This window comes from Alligator mississippiensis, chromosome 4 (genome assembly GCF_030867095.1).
Source record: "Alligator mississippiensis isolate rAllMis1 chromosome 4, rAllMis1, whole genome shotgun sequence".
Taxonomy (NCBI): Eukaryota; Metazoa; Chordata; order Crocodylia; family Alligatoridae; genus Alligator; species Alligator mississippiensis.
Window position 1 is genome coordinate 101,428,250 of NC_081827.1, and position 14,693 is coordinate 101,442,942.

General features: G+C 45.3%; 1 protein-coding gene across 2 annotated transcripts; it reads left to right on the top strand.

Annotated features, from left to right (window-relative positions):
- The first annotated feature begins 5,023 nt into the window (after positions 1–5,023).
- Positions 5,024–13,534, top strand: MB (myoglobin). Of its 2 annotated transcripts, none has more exons than XM_006258539.4 (4): positions 5,024–5,205; positions 7,391–7,490; positions 11,533–11,755; positions 12,438–13,534. In XM_006258539.4, the coding sequence occupies exons 1-4, from the start codon at positions 5,202–5,204 to the stop codon at positions 12,582–12,584; spliced, it is 474 nt and encodes a 157-aa protein (XP_006258601.2). In that variant the 5' UTR covers positions 5,024–5,201; the 3' UTR covers positions 12,585–13,534. The 2 variants fall into 2 exon arrangements, with proteins under 2 accessions (XP_006258601.2, XP_019344776.1); XM_019489231.2 differs by lacking the exon at positions 5,024–5,205 and adding an exon at positions 7,210–7,286.
- Positions 13,535–14,693: the final 1,159 nt, after the last annotated feature.

Genomic DNA, 14,693 nt, shown 5'->3' on the forward strand with positions numbered 1-14,693 from the left:
AATCCAATTAAAAACTTAGTGATTGATAGTCCCATAGATATCTAGCACATGGCTTTTCTCTCACAGCAGCTCTTTTAGCTTACTCACAGGAAGCATTTTAAAGGCATACGAAGATATTTGTACTTGAAAGCTTGCAAAGAAGAATTTTTCCAACTATTTGAGTTGGTCTAATAAAAGATATCAGATTTACCCAATGAACCTTGTCTGCCTAAGCAGTAGCTTTATATTTCCTATGTACTTCTCGAGCAAACACGGCAGAGGGAGGTGTTTTGTTTGTAGGAATCTCCAAAGGCAAAGGCAAAGTGGGGTCAGGCGTAGCTAAAATGGGAGCTGATGCTGAAGACTGCTTCAGCCTGAATGCGTTTCTCTGTCCATTGCCAATGGACGTCTTTTTAAAAAAAGTCATGCAAAGGAGATCCTCTAGCAGCACAATCCCATATAATACCTCTATGATACCTTACACATTAGACTAGCTTTTGAAACAAATGCAGTAGCTTCTTTAGCAGTTATAGATGTTTCTCTAAATCAGGGGCCGGCAATTATTTCAGGCAGAGGGCCGCTTACTGAGTTTTGGCAAGCCATCGTGGGCCGCAAGTCAGGGGCAGATAAATATTCATTTTCTAACTTTTTCAGGGGCCCTGCAGGCTGGATGGAATAGCCTGGTGGGTGGCATCTGGCCCATGGGTCGCATTTTGCCCACCCCTGCTCTAAATGGACCCATTGTGAAGCCAACGGGAAACAGCAGAAGGTTTAGAGCAGGGTTGTGCAGCTGCCTCTCCTGATGCCTTGTGATGGAGAAGGTGGCAGGGGGTCTGTGCACAGTCCAGCAGTGGGGGGTGGGGGAACTATGTGTCACCGGCACAGCCCATGCTAGTCAGGGAGGGACCTAGGAGTGGGCTGCTCGTACTGCATGTGTTTTCCAGCCATGCTGAAGTTGGACAGTCCTGGTTTAGAGAATACTGGTAACACTTGCTTTACTAAGCTCTGAAAGACACGAGAGTCATGACATTCCCAGGGCAAACAGGTTCCTGTCTGCTGTCCTTTAAGTGTGAAGGAAAGGTTATACTGACATTCAGAGGAGTAGCTAGCTATTTTGGTACCCTGGGCCGAGCAGGGGAGATGTTTAGTGCCAGGTGCTGAGTAGGGAATGCAGGGAGGGCCAATCTCACCTGCCACAGTTGAGTCTTGCTGTTGCTTTCTGTTGTGAGTTGGGCATCCTACGTACTGGCAGCAGGAGCGCCAACTCCCCAGGGGCTGGCATGAGGCATGCCCTCTGAAATGGCAGCAGGGGCTGGTGCCCTGATTATCCAACCCTAGCTATGCTGCTGCTGGAATTCTAAATTGAAAGGAATGGACCAGAAACCATTAGAAATCTCTAGAGAAAAAAACCATGTCAACTCAAGAGAATGAGATTTTTAACAGATCCAGGATAGTTGCTGCTGTGTTGATGCTCACCATATTGGTGCTCACTTTAATTTATAGTAGTTAATTCTTTGTTGCCAGGAGCCAGCAAGCTTTAGTACTGGCCATCCAGAAGATCTTCTGTGGACTCTGTGTTCTTTTAAGCTAGGGATAGAAATTATACATAAACCAGTATAAGTGATTGAAAACCAGTTCAGATCTGTAACACAACAGAAGGTCAGTTCACATAAACCACTTTCCAAGTGGCCAGAACTGGTTTAAGATAAAGCTGGACAAACATAGTATCAGACTTATTTTGATTAAATTGGTTTATTGAACTTCTGTCCCACATCCCCTCGAGATTCAAGTTAACTCACAGTCCCCCACCATCCCAGGATGCTTTGCACCTCCCCTGCAACCTCCCTCCTTGCAAGGTGGGTGGGCTAGCTTTGGCCCAATCTGTCTGCCCCAGCCAAGCAGGGAGGCATGCTCTAGCATCCCCCAGCTTCTAGCCTGAGCCACTGCAGGCATGTGGCTGCATTTCCAGAATCAAAAGTGAATGTCTGTTCACTTGGTTATATATTCAATCCACACAGTTTAGCCTAACCTGTGAAGATTGAATCAATTCAACCTCCGGCTTTTTGACTGTCTGTCCTTAGCCTTAAAGATTCAGTTGTCAGCCATGTACAATTTGGCCTCATTGGGATTGAGGGCCTTGTTCTGGGGGTTTGGGATCAGAACTGGAAGTAGTTAACAATTGCATCCATTCTCATTGTTGTTTGTGTTTCACAGAGGCCTCAGCATTTGCTTCTACCAAAGACTCCATGGTTTCCTTCAAATAGTGCCTTCTGTAATTGTCTCTTGCATCCTACTATGCTGTTTTTAAATTGCAGCAAGTGCATGAGAATCAGGTATGACAAATAGACTGGACTCTAGGATGAACTCTGTTAATGCCCATGGCAAACAGTCAGATCAATTACACCGCCTTTTTTTTTATTTGGAAATTAGAGCCAAGAATATGTTGAGTATCTGGTAAACAAGTTAAAGCAAGCACATGTTCTATTTTAATCATACAATCTTCAAAACCCATTTTCACTGGTAAAGGCTTAAAGGAAACAGAAGAACCAGGTTTACTAGCTAGAGTTTCTGAAGCTGCAGGTCTTCCTAATGAAAATTTCTCTGTCTCATGCAAGATAAATGCGGCAGCACCCATGTTAATCAATACATTAACTTGGCATCTCCCTTCCGAGATATTTATGCATGTGACCCTATTGATCTAGTCACAAGAGGCAAGGAACTATGCATGGGCCCGGTGCCATTATTGAGAATGCACAGTAGCTATTGAGAACGCTGTTGCTGACAGCAGTCTGTGCTGCTCCAGGGTTGGAAGTGTCTGAGGGTAAGTATTTGCAACTGAATCAAGGCAGTCAGGCAGCTCAGTTAGCTGCTCTCAGAACTGATTGTATGGATCAGTTGAAAACTTGTGTTGCATTAGCAGTAAGAAAAGCAATGCATGAATATCGTGATTAATGTAGATTTTTTCTTTTCTGACCATGACTCTTCGTGTGATGAGGATTATTAAACACTTCTCCTGCGCTGGCCGCTCTGACTAAGGCTGAGGTGGGCTCTTTATTTCTTTTAGGTGGAGATTACTGTGGCTTTTCAGTTTCAACAGCTTCAGCAGCAATTTTTCACTTTGGGTTCTGAAATTGCAATTCCCTGGTATGTTTTTATAGCAAAGGCAACTACTTAATTGCAGGGCGGTGTTTTCATTGACTCACATCTTTGTTTTACTTTTAATTGCTGGGAAAGAGTTACTGTGAAACAAAGTCCTATATTCTTTACCGTTATCATAGTTTGGTGCCTTATGCATGCTCCCAACATCAGGCAGCCTGTCATGATAATTGGCAGGATGTTCCCTGGATTACTGTTTGGTGTCCATTAGTGCATTATCTTGACCACAGCTTACAATTTCACAGAGTTTCTTTGCTTCCTCAGGGTATTCTTTCCTACCATTTATGAGGTAGTTTCCAAAATATTTCCAAAGCATTTTCCAAAACCCTGTACCCATTCTTGAGGTATTGTTTACTCATTTTTATTAACTCAGTGGTGTTCCACCTTTTGGCCCCATGGGCTGGATGAATGGCATGAGGCCAGGCCATGGGCTGGATTGGGGCCCAGGTGCCAGGATCAGACCTCCACCTGCCTCTGTGAGCTAGATCTGGCCCACAGACTGGGGGTCGCACACCTTGATTGAACTCATTTACTTACCCAGTATTTTGTTAGCGCTTCACTGGAGTTTCTGCATTCTTCTCACATGTTATATAACAAGCGATAAAGATTTAACAATTAGACTTTGCTGCAGGTCTGCTTGGAAGATATTCCTAGGAATCAGGGTTAGGAAGATCTTTAGCTGCATTATCCTCGTATTCTGCAACATTTCCTTGCCAGTTCCTATTTAAAAACTGAGCCTACATTGTTATCAGAATTGGAATTGCATATGCTAATCGGGGTTGGTTAGAAGAAAGGGAATTCGTCACACTCATTAGATATCCCATCAATGTATGCAGTGTATCACCAGGGCTGTGCAAAGCTTTGGGTGCTGATTCTATTTGGAGGAGATTCAGCCTGATTTGGTGGCCGAATCTCCAAATCTGAATCAAATCAGGGGGCCGATTAAAAGGTCCAAATCAATTCGAAACTCTCCGAATCTTCAGAAAAGATTTGGAAAGCTTTGATGATTCGGACAGTCCCCAGTGGCTGCAGCAAGGGCCATGGGGGGATCCCTGCCAGGCCACATCCCCTGCCTGTTCCCCCAGGCCCCCCCTGTGGCTGCCCCAGCTCCCAGCCCTTAAAAAAAAAGCCCACTCACTGGTGCTGCCAGGCAGGGGGGAGATGATCCCTGCTGCCCCACACTGGACGGGGGGGCTCTGCACGAGCCCCCCTCCTCCAGCCCCTCCATAGGAGCCCTGCCCAGCCCAGCTCTGGCCCATTAAGAAAAAACACAAACCCTGAGAAAATCCCCAGACTCATGGCTCCTGCAGCATCCTCGGGGCTTCGGGGGGCTCGTGCAGAGGGGGGATCACCCCTGTTGGCAAGAACTGGTAAGTGTGGGGGTTTTTCTCATTTTTTTCCTTAAAAGGCCAGAGCTGTGGCAGGTGGGGCACCTGTGAGGGTGCTGGGGGAGCGAGGGGAGGGGTTGGGGGGCTCGTGCAGAGCCCGCTACGCAGCATGGGTCAGTGGGGGGCAGCGGGGATTGCCTCCCGCCTGGCAGCACACGCTGAGTCGGGGCTTTTTTTTTCCCAAGTGCCAGGAGCTGGGGCAGGCAGGGTAGCCAATGCTGGGCTGGGAGAGCGGGCAGGGGATGGGCCTGGCAAATCTCTGAACCAGATTTGGCCAAATTGATTCAGAATAGTGATTCAAATCACTGAATTGAATCACTGTCCCTCGAATCGGCCGAATCTGAATCCGAAGTGAATACTAGCCGCTTCACACAGGCCCAGGTATCACCACCATCCAAAAAATAACTCTGCTTCAGTGGTATTTCCATTATATGTTTTAGTTGACTTTATTGGTTTTGTTTTTAGTCACCATGGCTACTGGAAGACTCTCACAACTGAGTTCCATTATCTGAGGCTCACCTTGTTTGCTGTCATAGTCCACACCTTTTTGATTTTTGTCAGTCCATTTCATTTGGAGGAGGTGCACTGGGCCACCAACCAAGTGTTTAGTGCAGCAAACTGTCCTCTTCGAACTTGGATTTGATTCCCCAGTTCCTGCTGTTTCTGACTGAATTCTTTATGGGTAAGTGGACCTCCCAGTTTTGTTTGTTGCACTTGTACTATCCTGTAAGCACCTTTTAGATCATTTGGGTCCTGCTTACCCTGTTGTTTTTCATTTCTCTCCAGGGCAAGTTGAATCTAATACTCCTGGAGCTGGCATGCAGATTTTTGTTTTGTTTTTTTGTTTTTAGTGGTGAATTTATTTATCAGATTTATACACCCTCCCTGCCAGCAAAGGCTCAGGGTGACTGGTTACCTTGAACTGTTAAGATAGTTGCTTCAATACAGCATCTGCTGCTAATCTTCAATTTGCCTCTTATTAGATTTCACCTTTTCCTTTACCTCCCATGTTTTTATAGCACCAGAGATCCTTTTTAAATTTTTTTTTTTACCTTTTATTGTTCCTTCTACTGTTTGTTTAAACAAATTACTAATAAGTTCTCATGGGTTTTCTACACCCTCAGCATCCCACACTGTGGACACAGTTCCATGTTTAGCTACATATTCAACCACAACATTTTTAACATCACCCTTTTTCGTTGCCATGGTGAAATTTTCAACAAAGGAAAACCTTTTGCTTTCCACTGCACTAGGTGAATTACTCTACAAGGGCTTAATTGCTCAGTAAACAAAAGATAACTGGTTCAATTGGCTGGATTCCTACCTTTTTAAAGTTACAAGCACTTCTTTTTTGCTGCACTTTAGTCCTGGGTGTTATAAAAACATCACTCTGCCAGCCACTAGGCTTTGTTTCACTTACTGGCTGTGGTTCAGTCCAATCAGACATGTCCAGGACAAATCTTGATTGAACTCAGTTACTGCTTGATGGATAACTGGCTGCCAGGTAGTTAACTAATGGACTCACTATCGATCTTCATGATTCATTCAATAGGTAGGAGGCTCTTCTAAGGACACATCCCCACTGCTTCCCTGGTATTCTTCAGAGCACCACCAAGAAGCATGGCCCCATCCTGTTCCAGTTTTGCACCTGCTCGACTCAGAATGATGGTGGTGGAGCCACCTTGGCACGCTGCTCACCCACTGCTCTTGAGCAACTTGTCTGCGCAGTAGCGGAGAGCTGTGATGGGGTGTCCCCTTACAGCAGCTTCACAAACTTATTTCTGGATTGGGCATGACAGCTGGAGCAGGTGGGCAGGGCCAGGATTCTCACTGGTGCTTTCAACAAAGAGTGCTGGGAAAGTGGTATAGAGACATATCCTTTGACAACCTAAACCAGGGAATCTTAACCTTTTGAGACACAAGGCAACTCCCCTTAGACTGAAGATACCCCTTGGAAAATGCCAGCTCTTAGCCCTCATGCTTCATTATGGAACTCCCCAGGGGTTTAAGCATTCTTGGGCCCCAAGGGGCTGTTTTAGGTCCCCCTCCATGTAGGAGAGAAAGCGATTCTTATGAACTGAGTGTTGGTATAGAACGCTGAAAGGGTTCAGCGCCATAAAGTAATTGTCCTGTTTTTCTCTTTATTCTGAGGAAGCTGGAGGAAAATACATACTTAGAGCTAGAATTACTACAAGTTCTGGAGGAGGTTTCTCTTCAGCACGAGCCAATTTTCTAAAATAATCCTTTTTCTGGTCAGAGATGACAACTAAAATATTAAAACGAACACTCACTTAGGATTTTATACAAAATCTGCCCAAGAAGGGAAATTCTATTGTAACTGACTTCTTTTTAATTTGAGTTTTTAAAATTCAATTGTAAGCAGTTTTATGGGGTAACTGGGCCTGGTGGTTGCCCATCCCTGGTGGGCTGTAGGAAGCGCAGAGAAAGGATCATTGGAGGTGACTGCAATCTCTCTCAGCCCTGTGGAGTGGATGGTTCTGAAATCTACAGCTTGACAGTTTGACTTTGCTTTTCAGGTCCCCGGGACAGCAACCCAGACACAGGGTCCTGGCACTGTTCTTGGGCAGTGCCCTTTCTGTCCATGATGGGATATGTGCCAGACCAATACGAACTGCAGAAATTATTCCATCAGTGGCAGCCACAATAGCACCTGGCCCAAAATAGCTTCCCAGAAGCAAGGAGGCAGATTAGGTTAGACCAGACAGAAAACAACTCCAGCTGACGATTGACAGGTGCTGGACGGTGAGGAAGGGATATAAACCCCACTAGCCACACTTGAGGGAAAGGACAAACGGCTGTTTGTATCACTCGGGAAAACAGGTTCACCTCCTCTCTCCCTTTTGCAGAAATTATGCAGCTCAGTGATCAGGAATGGAAGCATGTCCTGGATATCTGGACAAAGGTGGAATCCAAACTTCCTGAACATGGGCATGAAGTTATAATAAGGTAGGCAAGATGCTAGTGATGGAAACCCAAGCAAAGAGCTTGGCTTCAGGTGCTTGCCACACTTGACTTTTGGAATAATCTGCTTTTGTGCACCCCTCGAGTTTCCAGGTGAGAAAGCCAAGAGGGCAGCTGTACAGAAGTAATCCTGGGGTTTTGACCTCTGTTGTGTGTTTGCACTGATTTCTTTATTGATCATTTTTAGGTCAGTAGATTTCCCACTGGTATGATTTCAAGGCTAAAGCTAAAAGCTTCTTAAAATGGTCTGTGTGACAATATATTTCCCTGAGATGATTTTGAATTTTTGTCACACTCCTTCCTCTGACCAGCCAGCCCACTAAGGAAATTGTGCTTCAGGTTCCTGCTTCACAAAAACTTGTCTGCTCTGTGATTTTTTTTCTTGTCTCTTTACCTCTGTCCTTTTCCCCTTCCTCCTAAAGGGCTTACTGCAGGAAATGTGAAAGCCCCTGGCATATGCATCACTCCAGTAGTTTTTCCACACTGCATTCTGGAAGCAGGATCCCAGTATTGAGCCTTTGGGCTTCAGGAGTGTATGGGGACAGAGCTGCAAGCAGCCCTTCAGTGTCCTTGAGATCCCCTCCCTGGGAGGTTCCTTCAGGCTGGGCATGTTGAGTTTGATTAGCCTGAGTGAACTCTGTTTCAAGTCCGGTACAGCATGACCTTGACCTCCCATTGTCAGCTGAGATCCCTTTTGCATGTCAGTTTTTAGCCCCCCAGTTTTCTGAACTCACCAACCTCTGTTGTGGGGCTGCTACAAAAATGCTGAATATAAGTGTGTGTTTGGTGATGTCCTTCTGAGTATTTTTCTTATTTTGTCTTGTGTACTCCACTATCTTAGGCAATGTGAGGCCAATGACAGGTGGGGATGTGGTGGAGCACACGGCCCCCCAGATTTCTGTGCCGATGATGGGGCACAGGGTGCAGGGCTGTAGTCCAGCTGGAGCCAGCACCCAGCAGCAGTGTAGGCAGCAATTGCAGTGCAGAGCTGTGCCCCCGCCGTCAACACTTTTGTGTCGTCTATGGCCAGTGATACACTATCAGTATTCTAAGGGGTTCCCCCAAGATTTCTTCTTTAGCCCCTGATAAATCCCATTTTCTTGCATTTTATTAAGGAAGACCACAAGGGGGTCATGCATCCTTGGCCTCAAGGAGCTGTTTGAGGTTCCCCCCAATGTAGTACTGAAAGCATTGCTCAGGAACTGAATGTTAGACACAACATTCAGACAGTTCAGTGCCTTCCTGTGTGATGAAAGCTTTGCAGAGTGCTGGGGGTATGGGTATGTTTCTCTCTTTCAGTCAGGAAAAGTGTTTCCTAAAGCATAGCTAGGGAAAGGCACAAGGTTACTTGATAAACCCACGTTCAGAGCCCTTTACTGGGAAGGTCCATACTTTGTCCTTGAAAACATCCTTTCTGTTGTGTTAGTAAACCATGACATTGCCCAGATATGGCCATTCATCACTGCAGCAAGTTTTCCTTGTTGTTTGTCGTCTGTTTTTTTTAATTGTGATAGTGCACAAAATACAGTAAGTGTTTACCAAACCAAAATGAAGGAATCCTTTTTGCTTCAAAGACCTCACAACTGCAAAACCAAATAGAGAAAAGGTAGTTGGGAATGAATACCCTATGAACAACAAGGAAAGCTTGCTGTGGTGGTGCATGACAATATCTGGGCAATGCAGTGTTTTAATAACACAATGGAGAGGAGAAGGATGGGGGTGTGTCTTGTTCCTTTCATCAACATGTTATCCTTTGCTGCCCTGTGACCTTGCCATCTATAAACAACCAGCTGGTTTTGTGCAGGCATCAAGAGTCATATGAATGGGGAGGCCTTGCAGAATACCATTAGCATAGCAGCGTATTCAGCTTGTTCAGTGCGAAAGCCTTAAGATAGCTATATTTTGGGAATATGTTTAGAGAATAATTGACACAATGCAACTGGATGCATTCCAAGGGAAATAGAAATTGCTCCTCAGAAGAATTTTTAGGCATCCTAAGGGTATATCATCTTTGGCAGGCAGGATATAGCTATAGCCAGATTCAGGGTAGAGTAACGTTCTTCGGGGGCACAGAAATAATTACAATTTTTGCTCCAGTTTCAGGGTAGAATTTAACAAGGTCTCCTAACAGGATGTGCTAATCCCCTGTCAACACTTTGGGTGGGAAGCATGCCCTCTCCTAATATATATCTATGCCTGCCATCGCTTTCTGAACCAGTGTCATAGAGAAGAAATGAATAAGGAGGAAGGGATCTCCCTTGATATATTTAGTACGTGAGAAAGGGCAAGACTGATACAGAAACCCTTTGTTCTGATAACACTGGAACCATGTTAAAGGAAAGACCATTATTGACTTTTTTTTTTTTTTTTGCAAAAGACAACTTAAATTAGCCATATAACCTAGTATTTGTCATTTTAATCTGAATAACGTATACTGAAATTATATAGGAGCACTGAGAATATGGCATGAGACTGAATGGTTCATACAAGTCTAGCTCTGTTTTCCCATCTCTAAGACTAGTTAAAAGTGAATGAACTGAGATGCTGGCTACTAGCAAATACATCATTATTCCAGGTAGCTCTGAAACTTGATGGCCATTGTGTTGAGAGAGGAAAGATGATATTACAGTTAAAGCTATATACTCAGGTGATACAGGCTATATTTCTGCTGCCATTTGAAAATGTTTAGATTACTGCTTCTGTCATGAAGACAGGCAGACAAGATGGGATTGTTCACTGTAGATAGGACGCATAAGAGGGGAAATGATTAAACTATAAAATAATGAGTGTATGACTGTTGAGGATGAATCCCATTAGGAGCTGCTGTTCTTCATGGGCGCATCTACAGGAGATACTTTATGGTGCAGTAGACTAATCTACTGCACAGTAAAGTATCACTATCTACACGTGCATGGCATTTGCTGCACAGTAAATTAGTCTACTGTGCAGTTAGCCAGTACCTGTAAATACAGGTAGTGGATTAACTGTGCCGTAGTTACTGCATAGTAGCACTCATGTAGATGCTGACTGGGAGCAAATTTGTTCCAAGTCAGCCACACCAGCAGGGGATGGGGGTGTTCTCTGTCCCCAGTCCTGGCACACTCAGCTCCCAGCTCCCACTAGGAGCCAATCAGTGCCAGGATGGGGTCACTCTCTGCTGGAACTGGGGAGCTCTCTACTTCCCTGCTAGTTAGGGACTTGGCGGCAGCTGTCCCACTTGTGGGGCACCTGGCAGCAAGCCCCCTGCTGGGAAGGGATTATCAGGAGCTGTCTCCTGACCCTGTGCACATCGGGACCCCTCCCACTGCAGTTGGCAGAGCTCTCCTAGCCCTTTGCACATCGAGACCAGCCTCTGTATCCCACATCATCCACCGGGCTAGCACCCCAGGGGAGTCTGGAGCTCCCCCTGACTGCTACAGGGGGCAGAGCAGGCCAGGAGTAGCCTTGTACTGGGCTGCTCCCATTGGGAGCAGATGTACTCCCAATAGGGTTCACATGTAGATGGGCTCCCAGGGAAGACTTACTGCACAGTATATAGACTTGTCATATGTAGATGTGCCTCATATCTCTTAAGATAAAAAACAAGGCTAAATTCAGAGAAATTAAAGGGGAATAAATTCATGCTAAAGAGGAAGTGCATTTTCACACCCTGTGTGATCAGATGGTGGGACTCCCTGCCACAAGATGTCATGGAGGCCAAGAATTTAGCAAGATTCAAGAAGGGAAAAGGCATTCACTCAGACAACAAGAATACCCAGAGTTATAAGAGCTCCTGCTGAAAATGGTGAAGGGATCTTAAGATCTCACATATCTGGGGTTAAAGTAATCTATTGGTCTTGGGGTTTAGGATGAGACTTTCATGGTGGGGCAGATGTTCCAATATTGGCCTGCTTACTGCTTCCTCAGAAGCACTTGCTGATGGTCATTCTCAGATTAAAGGCTGGACTGAATGGACCTCCAGAATGGCAGTTCCTGTGTTTTTCCCATTCCATTTTTGCATCTCATGGGTCCATACATTCATTTGCAGGCTTCTTCAAGAGCATCCTGAGACTCAGGAACGCTTTGAAAAGTTCAAACACATGAAAACTGCTGATGAGATGAAGAGCTCTGAAAAAATGAAGGAGCATGGGACCAATGTCTTTACTGCCCTGGGGAATATCCTAAAACAGAAGGGTAATCATGCAGAGGTGCTGAAGCCGTTGGCGAAGAGTCATGCCCTCGAGCATAAAATCCCTGTCAAGTATTTAGAGGTATGGGAATAGGAGCAGGGGGTCTTGTTCAGAGAATGTGGACTGTATTGCTGCTCTGTGTGTGTGTGTGTGTGTGTGTGTGTGTGCACGCGCGTGTGTGTGTATTGCATTTGTATACACTGATGTTCAGCTGGACTTTTATGAGTTCCAGATGAAGTAAGAAACCTTTGTTCAGTCAGGCCCAGTGATGCAGAAGGGGGCAGCTCATGGTGTGTGACCCTCCAAGGTTAGATTTCCCACTCAAAATACTGTTTACCACCCCACCAGCAACTCATAAGGATATCAAACTACTGTGGGCAACCTCTGCACTTATATTATGTAAGAACAGTAAGAAAAGAGCACACAAGACCCATTGTACTAGGCACTGTGCACACAAACAGGGTAAGAATTTATAATCTCAGTGGACAAGGCTGACAAAAGGTGAGCGGGGATGTGACATGCCCAATGTCACAAAGCAGGTAAGCGGCTGAGCCAGAAATAGAATTTAATTTTTCTTACACTCTGCTCAGGACGCTATCTAGGAGACTACATTGTTTCTCAAGAGACTGAGGGGAGGGCTCTATTGATTTTACTCTGTTTTTGGTGCATGTAACCTATTTCTTACTCTGAACTTACTGTAACTAAACTGCAAGTGACTCATACTTGTCCCTTCTGTTCCCTTCCCTTCCTTCCTCCTCAACAGTTCATTTCTGAAATCATTGTCAAGGTTATTGCTGAGAAGTATCCTGCGGACTTTGGGGCAGATTCCCAGGCTGCGATGAGGAAGGCCCTGGAGCTGTTCCGAAATGACATGGCCAGCAAGTACAAGGAGTTTGGGTACCAGGGTTAGCACACACCCAAGGAGACACCATTCTGATGGGCTAGCAGTGTATCTTAGAATAGCTTCCTAGGTGCTATTTTGGATGCTGTGCAAATAATCATCTACGACGTGTGGGAATAATTTGGTTAGAGATTTAGTCTCTAATCCAAACAAGGGTAGTTGCAGCAATGGCTGTGATAGACTTTTGCCCTCTCCTGGCTTTACATATGCAGGGGAAATAATCTGGTTGGTTTTTTTTAAATGAAAATGATGCGTTTATTCATTAAGGAATTATCAGGGAGCTGTTTCAGCTCTCTTCCTCCCCAGTTTTATTACCGAGGGGAATGGCATGGCCAAAGAGTTAAGAGAAAGTTAAAGAATAGGGAGGAATGAGACGAGCAGAGAATGAAGTGATGTGCCAGAAATTGTATGAGATGGAGGCACTGGGCTCTCTCTTGCCTGTTCTCCCTGACCTGCTGCCTGAGCTGCTATCACAAGTGGCACTGGCTGACAATCCTGGGTCATCATTTCCAAGAGCAACTAGTAATGTTAGGTACTCACTCTGGGATTCCTCAAAACACCTGATTGTCAGGAAGTTCTAAGTTCCCTTCTCTTTGAAAATTGGCCTGTGTGAAGGTGTTAAAATAATTGGTCACATTTTAAGATTTTGGGTACTTTTCGCTGAGGATGGGCTACGGGGACTGTATCCCCTCCCCCCGATGGGACACATTAGCAAGTTCCCATGAAGAGTTTCCACAGCCACCAGGGGTGTTAAATCTATTGTGAAGGGAAATAAAGCCCTTCAGCCTCCAGAGTCTGCCAAGCTGGCAAACGAGATGCTAAACTTGCATGGACATAACTCTAAAGAAAAACATAGAACTCTTGACAATCCCCACCCGCTGTTGCTCCACATTTGAATTTCCTTTGCACTGGATGATGAGTTTTGTGTTTCTCCGTAAATAAATAAACTTGCACTATGATCCGGGTCTGCTTGTTACTTTGTAGATTTGGCACAGTGAGAAACAGAAAAGGTGGAGAAAATAGGGAGAGGCTAAACACCCAGAGTTTCCTCTCTGTCGACTGTCTGGCAACCCTACTTCCACTGTGCCCAGCACAAACTTGAGAAGCACCTGGAGACTGTATGGAGGGGGACCAAGCTATCCCATGTATGAATGAAAGGCACTTACATCTTGTGCTTGGGAGATGTACCTTCAGCCCTATTGCTCCTCTGCAATACCAGCATGGAGTCATGGTCTTATCAGCCTTTGCAACTCTAGATCAGCTTCATTCTTCATCCTGGCCTCAGCTGTGTGGGCTCCCAGACAAAACTCTACAAGCTCTGCTGAGCCATGGGATCCTCCATTGCCAAGTGTTGATTGTGTGGTTCACAAAGGCTGGGCTTGCACTGCTTATGTAGAGAGAGAGAGGTGATGCTGTAATCTACTTCCAACAGCAATACATGGATAATCCAGCCTTAAGCAGGGGGTTAGACTGCCACATGACCTCCTGAGGGTCCCTGCTAGCCCGTGTTTTTATGATAGATAGGAATATAGTACCTAAATTACTTTGTGAATGCAGGCATTGGTCTCAATGTATCCATGGATTATCTGTATGAGGTGGATAATAATAAAGTTTTGCCTTCTGGGGCTATTGTGAGGCTAAATATACTCAGGAGACTGATAGAAACAATCATGAGTAGTTTAGATATTTCCACTTCATTGTGGGTCCAAGAAGCAATGGGTAAGACTCTTCAGTTTCCTTAAAAGCACAGATCCCTAGGTGAGGTGATCCTGCCCCTTCTCTGTTGAGGAAAAAAACAGTGCCACTAGAGAACAGGAATGTGAAGTCCTTCATGAAACAGCGTGCACCTGATTTTGTTCCTTTTATTAATTCCCAACATGCCACTGTGTCATAATCATCATCCCTCTGCCTGAGGATTCAACCTTTCCAAGCCTCTTAACATGAATTGGCTGGAAGGATCCATGAGGAATGTTCCTCCTCTTATTGCTCAGATGAGGTTACTGCCAATTTGGCCCTTGTCTCAGTCAGAGCACTGGCAGCTGGCTCATTTTGGCTCTGGTCTAGCCTTGCTGGAGGTGCTTGGCTTTCTGTAGAAAGAACAGTATTTGCCTGCCTAAC